Source organism: Haplochromis burtoni, unplaced genomic scaffold (genome assembly GCF_018398535.1).
Source record: "Haplochromis burtoni strain Fernald_Lab_line unplaced genomic scaffold, NCSU_Asbu1 Contig_108, whole genome shotgun sequence".
In the NCBI taxonomy this organism is placed as follows: domain Eukaryota; kingdom Metazoa; phylum Chordata; class Actinopteri; order Cichliformes; family Cichlidae; genus Haplochromis; species Haplochromis burtoni.
Window position 1 is genome coordinate 1,798,242 of NW_024582469.1, and position 9,847 is coordinate 1,808,088.

General features: G+C 42.9%; 1 protein-coding gene across 3 annotated transcripts in view; it reads left to right on the top strand.

Moving 5' to 3' along the window:
* Window positions 1-9,343, top strand: part of LOC102301831 (supervillin) — a 59,778-nt gene extending 50,435 nt beyond the window's left edge. For 2 of the 3 annotated variants that reach the window (XM_005928136.3, XM_042223313.1), the window contains exons 12-29: window positions 240-423; window positions 510-682; window positions 1,245-1,400; window positions 1,591-1,727; window positions 2,792-2,939; window positions 3,137-3,282; window positions 3,492-3,667; window positions 4,071-4,206; window positions 4,293-4,593; window positions 4,799-4,953; window positions 5,072-5,174; window positions 5,315-5,522; window positions 5,604-5,737; window positions 5,844-5,999; window positions 6,257-6,400; window positions 6,705-6,817; window positions 7,053-7,205; window positions 7,320-9,342. In XM_005928136.3, coding sequence (XP_005928198.1) covers window positions 240-423; window positions 510-682; window positions 1,245-1,400; window positions 1,591-1,727; window positions 2,792-2,939; window positions 3,137-3,282; window positions 3,492-3,667; window positions 4,071-4,206; window positions 4,293-4,593; window positions 4,799-4,953; window positions 5,072-5,174; window positions 5,315-5,522; window positions 5,604-5,737; window positions 5,844-5,999; window positions 6,257-6,400; window positions 6,705-6,817; window positions 7,053-7,205; window positions 7,320-7,406 — 2,810 coding nt within the window. In that variant the 3' untranslated portion in view covers window positions 7,407-9,342. Of the gene's footprint in view, window positions 1-239; window positions 424-509; window positions 683-1,244; window positions 1,401-1,590; window positions 1,728-2,791; window positions 2,940-3,136; window positions 3,283-3,491; window positions 3,668-4,070; window positions 4,207-4,292; window positions 4,594-4,798; window positions 4,954-5,071; window positions 5,175-5,314; window positions 5,523-5,603; window positions 5,738-5,843; window positions 6,000-6,256; window positions 6,401-6,704; window positions 6,818-7,052; window positions 7,206-7,319 lie in introns of all 3 variants that reach the window. The other variant, XM_042223314.1, reaches the window with a different exon arrangement.
* The last annotated feature ends 504 nt before the right edge of the window (window positions 9,344-9,847 follow it).

A 9,847-nucleotide genomic window follows, 5' to 3' on the forward strand; every position in this document is an offset into this window, starting at 1 on the left:
ATCCACTGCTGATCGTTTGCTGAGGCAAAACTACAAACATTGTGTCTTTGCCAAAAAACAAACAAACCTGATTTTGACCACTTCAACATGTGGAGGCAACAGACAGGACATCGCAGGACATCCATCACCACATGTGACCTTTGACCTGTAAAATGGCAGAAATGTTATGCACAAAAAGTCTTTTTAGCACTTCCTTTTCCATCTTTTCTTCTTGCCGGTGTTATGCCTGGTGGGCGCAGGCGTGAGCAAAAGCAAGACATCCACCATCGAGGTGACAGCAGAGATGGAGAAAGAAGTGATGAAGCTGGACGACGAAGAGACGTTCGGCAACTTCTACAGATCCGTCTCGCCCTCAGCAATCCAGGACGCCGGCATGGTGGTGACTGAGGAAGACCTAAGCCAGATCCCGACTGAGTCGCCAAAGTAAGTTTGTAATAAACATAAATGGGTTTTTTGTCCTTTGTTTTTTAGTATTATAATATTTTTAAGTTCCTAAACTTTGTCATCAGGCTCACTTCAGCAGTAGCAGAGCACAAGCGAGCCGTGCGACCAGCCAGAAGGAACCAAGGCTCCAGGAACCCTCTGCGAGCTTTAGCTGCCCGCAATGACATCAGGCAGGTCTACACCGAGCAGAGGCTTAACGTAGCCACCGTGGAGACCAAGAGGATCCAAGTGGAGAGGAGTAAGTGCTCAAACTTTCCTACTGTAGCAGTGCTTACAGTATATTCTCACCCAAGATAGCCAGAAAGTCTTGGATAGCTTTAAAGGAGCACAAAAAGGGTTATTTCTAAAAAAGGAAAAAATCACATTAAAGTCAGTGAATTATTTTATACAGGAAATATGTCTGGAGAGTGAATTTCTTGTTTATGCCGTGAATCAGCCGTAACGTAAACACACTGTATGTAAGAAGAAAATATGAAAATGATGTTCAGGTAAAGCTGTGGGGCTGTTGCCAGCCGGTTATTGCATCATATTAGTGTGATGTTTGCTTGAACAAGTATTCTACTCTGCTGACTGACCACAGTGACGTCTTCACGGTTTACAAAAGAGGAAGTGAGCACCACAGCTATGTGTGCTGTGTGCTAGTATAGCTCACATGAAAGAAATAATTAAAGTGTGTCTCGTCTCTTTGTTTATGAAGAATTAGAAAAAGGAACAGAAAATCATCAAAACCTCAAAACAGTTTAATATTTCAAGAGCTGATGTGTAACTGAGTCCCTGTTCTTGTTTTCTCACCTGTCCAGTGGCAAAACACTCGAACCTGGCTGACGTTGCCTTGGCCGGTCTGGCCAGCAAGGAAAACTTTCGCAAGGTCAACCTGCGAAGTGTGAAGTCCACTGATGTTGTGACCAATAACAGTGCAGTTCCTTTCAATAAGCTCATGCTTATCCGCATCAAAGGTGAGGAAACACGAGGGGATTAACTCTTTCTATGATTACGTGTTGAATATTGAAGCGATCAAAGGTTCAGTAAAATGTTTCTTGTTTCATTTCTTAAAAATATTTGGTAAATCAACTTCTTTTTTTCCACAGTTTAAATCCCTTTAATGTTTCAAATAAGTAAAAGATCTTTTTTTGTTACTTTGTGAAGGCCGGAGGCACGTCCAGGTTCGGTTGGTGGAGCCCACAGCTCAGTCTCTAAACAGTGGTGACTGCTTTCTTCTGATAACACCAAAGCACTGCTACATGTGGAGTGGAGAGTTCGCCAATGTCATTGAGAAAGCAAAGGTAGTGAACCTCACACACTGAATCAGCACCCTAATGACCACATTTGAAAAAACAAAGAGATTCAGAGCAGATAATGTTGTGCATTGACGGGCTGTTTCCATCATGAACTGCAGGATCAAGTTTGATGTTTGATATATTCAGAGTTGAAACAAACTGATTATAAAAGGCTTTAACTATACCTACCAAAGGGACACTGTCCCGTGGGAGGTGATCTCTGCTGCTCTCGTGTTTATTGCATTGTGTAATGTATGAAAGCTTGTTTCTGCCACTGAAATCAAAAAAGCTTGTCAGACGTTCATGTTATGTGAACTTTTTCAGTTATTATATGTCAGTATCTTCACGTGAAAAGTGAGTTTAACAAATTTCTCTCTGAAGATCCTGAGGTCTCAACCAAAAATCTTAAAATCCATGAAACCAAAATAAGGTCTCAAACATAAAGACGTCTTTACACTGTTTGATCTGTGACTCAAACAATCATCACACTAAAGAGATGCAACAGAGAACCACTTTGGTTTTAGGAGTTCAACCTAAAACATGTTTGTTTCCAAATGTAAAATATTGAACATAAAAACATAAAATATATAAACAGGGATACGTTGAACCCTCAAACATATACAGGTAAGTAGACGATGGTGTCAGTGTTTATATCAGCTGAATTTCATCAGTAGATCAAAGGCTGTGCCTGAGCTGGAGAGCTGACACTACAGGGTGACGGATTCTTATGGTTAGAGAATTTCTGAATTAATAAGACCCAACCCGGCTGAGACAGGTTCAGATGATTCCTCCACCTCTATTTCATCATTTCTTTTCTCACTACTGGGAATACTTGATTTGGTTGGGTGAGGGCCCTGTCTGAGTAGGGCCTGCAGAATGTGGGACAGCCACAAGTGTTGCCTGTGCTATTCTCACACAAGTTAGCATAGTGTAACTGCTTTGTGTTCTCATTTTCACAAAGTCCGATCACTACAGATGGATTAAATGAGCTAATATGTGTCTGCTCTTACACATTTAGAAAAAAATGTGACTGCTGTGTATTTGCTGTAACGTGTGCTTTGTGTGGACAGGCGTCGGAGATGGCGGCGTTCGTTCAGGCTAAGAGGGACCTCGGCTGTAAGGCCCCTCAGGTGACGGTGCTGGAGGAGGGCATCAACACTGAGAGCAGATGGGCCAAAGAGTTCTGGACCCTGCTGGGTGGAAAGACCAAATACAGAGGTACGTGCACACATTTTCATAAGTAAACACCAACACAGTCTCTGACATCTGTATCTCTAATAATACTGACTAGCACCAGTAGATATTCTGTCAAACTCTCCTTAGAGCACTTCTCTTATCCTCTTGAAGGATTATCTGTCTAACCACTGAGCCCCCACTCCACCACACACATGTGCTTACCCTGTTTTTGATTGTAGGGGCGGGAGAGCCAGAGGAGGATGAGCTGTACGAGAGTGGCGTGGTGGACTCTAATGGCGTGTACAGACTCCAGGGAGACAAGCTGGTGCCTCACGAAGACGCCTGGGCCTCTATCCCAAGTGTGTCCTTGCTCGACTCTAAAGAGGTGATGTCACTCATATGTCTGGGAAGTTCTGATAAGTGGAATAGAAACTCAGTCCATTTCATTCTCCTATAAGCCTTAAGTCTTTAAAAGCTTACAGGAAGCTGAAGATCTTTAGGACACGTCCATAAAAGTCAAGACAGAGATTTCAGTAAACACTTAACCAACGTCTCTCTCTCCTCCTTCCTCTTGCTGCTGTTGTCTCACACCAGGTGTTGGTGTTTGATTTTGGCAGCGAAGTGTACGTGTGGCACGGGAAAGATGTGCCCTTGAGCGACAGAAAAGTGGCCGTCAAACTAGGCAAACAGCTCTACAGCGGCAGCTACGATTACAGCCACTGCAGAGTCAACCCGCTGGATGCTTCCTGCACAGACCAGAACACGCCTCAGTGAGTGTGACATGTTAATCCTGTATTCTGTTCTCTGTGGGGTGCTTTTTAAATGCATGATGTGGTCATCTCACATTTAAAGCAGCTATAAATGGTTTAAGAAGTTTGGAGCTTCAGCAGCACACGTAGTTTAAAGAACAGCTTTATTGTTTGGTTAAGTAATAAAGCTGTTCTTTAAACTGCATGCGCAGCTGGAGCTTCAACCTCTTCAGACTCTTGTTCTTCTCTATGCACTTTGGAAGTAGGTGAAGTTGTGCCAGAAACCTCTATTGTCTGTTCAAGCGGAGAGCTATGTTAGATTTTTAGTTATATTGCAGCCCCTAGTGGTCTCACTGTGCATGTACAGCCACACAGAGAAGACACTAAAAATACTAAAGGTAACTTTCATGTGTGTGACATGTAGGAAAGGGGAAGGTCGTCCGAGCTGGGCTCTGTTTGGTCGTTTGTCAGAGCACAATGAGACGTCCCTGTTCAGAGAGAAGTTCCTGGACTGGGCTGAGAGGAAGAAAGAGGAAGCGGCTCAAGCTGAGGAAGTTAAGGTAGAGGAGATTTGTTTTGTTTGTTTGGGTTTGTTTTTTCAAAGTAACAAATTTAAAGCTAATTAAAAGTGTCCTGGTTTGCTCAGAGCCCGGTCCACTCCACTGTGCGCGCCCCACTTGACTTGGAGCTCCACCCATGTGACGCTAAAGATCTGCTGAACAATGAGCCGGAGCCGGTGAAGACCATTCTGGAGGGCATCAATGTCCAGCGGGGTCACGGCCTGGTGAGGACGGAGGATGGGAGGCAGGCAGAGTTAGCAACCGTGGCCGTAGAGGCGTGGCACATAAGAGAGCACGGAGAGGAGGAAGTGCCTGAGGAAAGCCTGGGCCAGCTGCACGAGGGCGACGCCTACATCATCCGCTGGAAGTACTCTGTCACCACGCTCGGTGAGTCACATTTTGGCACAGCCTCAGAATAAATAGTGGAAGAAGATGCGAGCAAAAATAATAATAATAATAAATTTGTGTGGCTTCACATGCTTGCCATGTTGGCACACATTCATCAGAACAGCATGTGAAGAAAAGCTGACTGTTATGTCACTGAAAGCCTGAACCGAATAAGCAGAAGGTTTTCTGTGCTCTGTTCTTCCAGTGGGGAAGCGGCAGAAACCTGGGGAGCTGAGCGCTGGAGGTCCTGGGAGAGAGAGGGCTGCGTATTTTTTCTGGCAGGGCCGCCACTCCAGCGCCAGTGAGAAAGGAACCTCCGCTCTCATGACGGTGGAGCTCGGAAGCCACAGGGGGTCACAGGTGAGTCACAGATGCACCAAAAATAACCACAATAAGTGTTAGAATCACAATCCCTGCTTGTTGAAAGTAAATTTAGATCCAGCTTTGTTCACCTTTTTCTTTGCGGGTGGCTCTCCAGGTGTTGGTGACTCAGGGAAAAGAACCTCCTTGCTTCCTGCAGCTCTTCCAGGGAGGTCTGATCATCCACAAGGGCAGCAGAGAGAACAACACCAACAACACAGGTAACCTAAAAAATGTCATGTTGAAACTTTGACTTGTTGTAAAAGATTAAAGCCTCACAATATTTCATAAACCGAATGAATTATTTAGGTGGTTCTGGTAGAAAACATGAAAGCATGCCACGTCTGTTTCACCTCTGCAGAAGCCTGGAGGTTGTTTTGTGTCCGTGGTGAGGCAGAGTCAGAGGCCTTGCTGGTGGAGGTGGACTGCCAGCATAGCAGTCTGCGCTCTCGTGGCAGCCTGGTGTTGCTTAATGCTGAGAAAGGCCAGCTCTACTTGTGGCACGGCTGCAAAGCTCATGCAAGCGCCAAGCAGGTGGCCAAAAGAGCAGTGGACAAACTAACCCAGAGGTAAGGCACAGGATGTGTAAATGTATGAATGGATGTTTGGCTGCGGCTGCGGATCAACACATGTGTGTCTGTGTCTTCAAGGCATCCGTCAGAGTTAGGCCTGAGCCTCAGCAGCAGCGTGAAAGTGGAGGAGGTGGAGGAAGGATCTGAACCTGCGGAGTTTGTGAAGGCTCTGGGTCTGAAAGACAAGAAGGCCTACGACTGTATGCTGGATGGTACGGCCCAACATGCGCTGCTTAGCAACTATCCAGGTGTTTAGCAGAATGTAGATATGTAGATAGAGAGATAATATGTGTGTGTGTGTGTGTGTGTGTGTTGCAGATCCAGGAAAGTACAACCACACACCGCGGCTCTTCAGCTTAAGTGCGAGCTCCGGGGTGTTTGAAGGGGAGGAGGTGCTGTATCCCGCCAGGGTAGCAGAAGGAGTCATGGCGATGCCTTTCCTGCAGGAGAACCTCTACGCAGCACAACAACCAGGTAACACAAGCTGCGAGCAATGTCGCATTTCAGTTATTTCTACATTTCAGTTCCTAAAGAAAGTTTAAAGTTAGCGAAGCAAGTTCAGGCTTATCTTCAGCAAACATCTACAGATATGAAGAAAGATGGAATCAAGAGGAATGCCTGCTAATGCCACATGCATCACAAATATTTTGCAACAGTTCAAACGCAACACAAAAGTTCAGTGTAATCATGTTATGGCTTGCTATCTTATCACATCACTATTTCTTCTTCAGCCTTGTTTCTGCTCGACAACCGTATGGAGGTGTATCTGTGGCAGGGCTGGCAGCCTGAAGACACACAGTGCACCGGATCTGCGAAAATGCGCTGGGACAGCGAGAGGAAGTGCGCCATGGAAACTGTGCTGCAGTACTGCAAAGGTCAGAGGTCACACACAAGCATTTTGAACATTTTATTTAAAGTTTTGCAATATTCTTCACAAATACTTCATCATCATTTTTAAATATAAGAAAAGAAGAGAAATCAAAGAGAGAGGCCATAAAAATCTTCAGATCACAGATTTCACGTTAACAGTCGAGTCATGCAGGAATGATTTTCGTAGTAACGTGTTTGTCTGAGTAATGTTGTTCTTATGTAAAGTCTCTAATATTCTGTACTTAAATGTCCGGTCTCTTTTTTGGCTTATGTTTTCCTTCTGTTTTTCAATACAACATTGACCTACAGAGAAGAATCCTCGGCGCCCCCCTCTGGCCTATTTGATCCTAGCAGGCTGTGAACCCCTGACCTTCACCAACATCTTCCCATACTGGGAGAAGGACCCCAATATCGCTTCAAAGGTGGGTGATGGCTTGTCTTTTACTGCAGTCTGTCTTATGAAGTGTTGGTGTCAGGGAGCTGTCACAGCTTGAACTGGAGATTATTTTGTCCCACACATCGCAGCAAGAGTGCAGTGCTGTTTTCTCTCCTTTTATTCAGGTGTTATGTTTGATTAAATGTGTTGCAAAAAGACAGAGTTTGAGCTTAAATGTGGAAAAAATAGAAAGTAGAGTATTTCTGCCTCTGTGTTCGCAGGCTGGGCTCTCCAAAAAAGTGATCTTGGTGAAAGAGGCCCTGTCCAAGCTCAGTAAGCAGCAGTACTCCATCGAGGAGCTGACCAGGAAACCGCTGCCAGAGGGAGTGGACCCTCTGCGTCTGGAGGATTACCTCTCAGACCAGGACTTCAAGGTAGGACACGCTCCGTGGCCATTAGAATTATTTGTTACATTTAAATTCAGTAAATAAAGAAAAATGTTATAAATGCCGACATTTATTTTTCCGCTCACTTTTAATGTTTTATAGAAACTTCTTGAGATGAGTCGCGTTGAGTTCAACGCTCTGCCAAACTGGAAGCAAAAGAATCTGAAGAAAAGCAAGGGTCTGTTTTAAAACCGCATCGTTTTCTTCACGCATCTGTTGGGTCTTTTTTATTTTTAACGTGTTTTATTAAAAACAAACAGGCCTCATTTTGTAGAAAGACTTAGGAAAAGCAAATGTACAATTTTGTTCAAATGTTGATCTATTTTTAAAAAACAGTGCCATTTTCCCCCTTTATCAGTGAAATATTCTAGCCTATGTGCAATTGCTAACCTTTTTTTTTTAATAGAAATGTTTTGTTTTACATTTATCCTCATATTATAAATATGTAATATACCATAAATGTTTTTTATCAGTTTTATTTCTCATTTAAAACTGTGTTTGTTTATGAAAAAATGCCTGTGGTCTTTATACTTTGGGAATTTTATTTACTCCTTTTCTTTCTTTCTTTTTTTTTTTTTTTTTTTGAAATGCGTCATGGAAAAAGCCACCTCTGTGTTAAGAAAAACAATTGCACAGCAGAAATATGAAATATCGACATATTTTGAGAACAGAGGAAGAAAAATTGAAGGTCTGTGCACAATTCCTGTAATCTATGATTCTCTGATGCTCTTTAACCAGAGTGTCGATACAGACGTCTGATTCACACACAGAAAAATATTCAGTTTTTAGCATTTTTAAATTTGTGCAGACGCATGAGCAACAAAGCAATCTGCAAAACTCTCCCCCCAAAAATTCCCTCGTTGATCATTAATATCGATTAGTTTGTTCTTATAATTAACTGCCCCTCTGGTTATCTGGGACCAAATCTAAGCTTTGTCTCATTTATGTTTTTCTGTGTATGTGTGATTTTTGTGAGCAAGGGTGCAACTTTTAAAAGTATTAGGTGTGTGTTGTGAAGAGAGACTGAGAGAAACTGTGCTGCATAACTGCCTTTAATGCAAATGTACTCCCTGTAATGATATGATGGTATATACAGCATGCTGGCAGTAAAGCTGCCTGTCACGTCTGAACTAGAACACTCTCTGCATGGTGTTCACAATCATGCATTCATTTTGTTGCAATATGCATCTTTTTTGTGATTAAATAAGATCTGTATGATTTGTTTGGGGCCAGCTTTTATTTTTTTTAGCACATAAAATAAAAGGTTGGTGGTTTGGAAATGAGATGCTCAGTATTCCCTTTTCAAATAAAATGTATTAAAAAAAATTATGTATTCTGATGTAATTATTCAGAGAGTATTGGGAATAATTTCATCATCACTCTCATCGTTTGCCTCATAAACAAAAGTAGATAGATAGATATAGAGGGGAAACTGCACAATCCAGTGATAATACGATGAGACGCTTCGAGCAGAGGCTCCAGCCGTCCATTCCAACACAAACACAAAGTATCACTCATAATTCAACAATAAAATAGCTTCATCTTGTGGCCATCACATAGTGATTCAGGATCTGAAAGTGAACAGATTTAACGTACATCATGCTTTGACAGGTTCATCATTTTCATTTCACACGTAAAACAGATTCATTCCAACCAGCTCTCATTCCCAATGTGTAAAATATCGACTCGTCACAATCGTCTGTATTTTACGCGTCAGGATGAGAACGTGTTGTAGGTAAACCTATTCATCTGCTAGTCAGGAAATCACATGGCAGCTACTCAGTGCTTCTAGGTATGTAGATGTGATGTGGTCAGGATGATCTGTTGACTTTAAAATGTTTGAAGCCAGAGGGGCTCCTCTGAGTATTTCAGAAACTGCTGATCTACTGATCACATAATCTCTGTAGTTTACAGAGAATGGTCCGAGAAAGAGAAAATATCCAGTGAGTGGCAGTTCTCTGGGCCAAAATGGGTTCCAATGAGGGCAACAGTAACTAACCAGTTGTTACAACCAAGGGGTGCAGAAGAGCATCTCTGAAGCCTTAACGTGTCAAACCATGAAGCAGATGAGCTGCAGCAGCAGAAGACCAGACTGTCAGCTAAGAACAGGAAAGTAAGACTAAACACTCAAGGTCAGCACATTTGGACAACATATGGTTGGGAAAACATTGCCTGGTGTGATGAGTCTCAATTTCTGCTGCAACATTTGGATTGTAGGGTCAGAATGGACCCATCCTGCCATATAGCCAGGCTGGTGGTGGTGGTGTAATGATATTGGGAATATGTTCTTGGCACTTTTTGGGGGTATTGTTGCTGACCATTTCCATCTCTGACCAAAATATATCCAGTATCTGATGGCTGCCTACAGCAGGATAACTCACCATCTTACAAAGCTTATATAATCTCAGACTGTTTTCTTGAACATGACCATGAGTTCACTGTACTCAAATGGCCTCCACAGTCACCAAATCTCAATCTAATAGAGCACCTTTGGGATGTCGTAGAAGAGAACAGTGAGGTCATGGATGTGCAGTCAACAAATTTGCAGCAACTGTGTGATGCTATCATGTCAATATGTTAGTCATTTCAAGTCACACTATTAAACAAAAATGTTAATTTGATAGATTCTT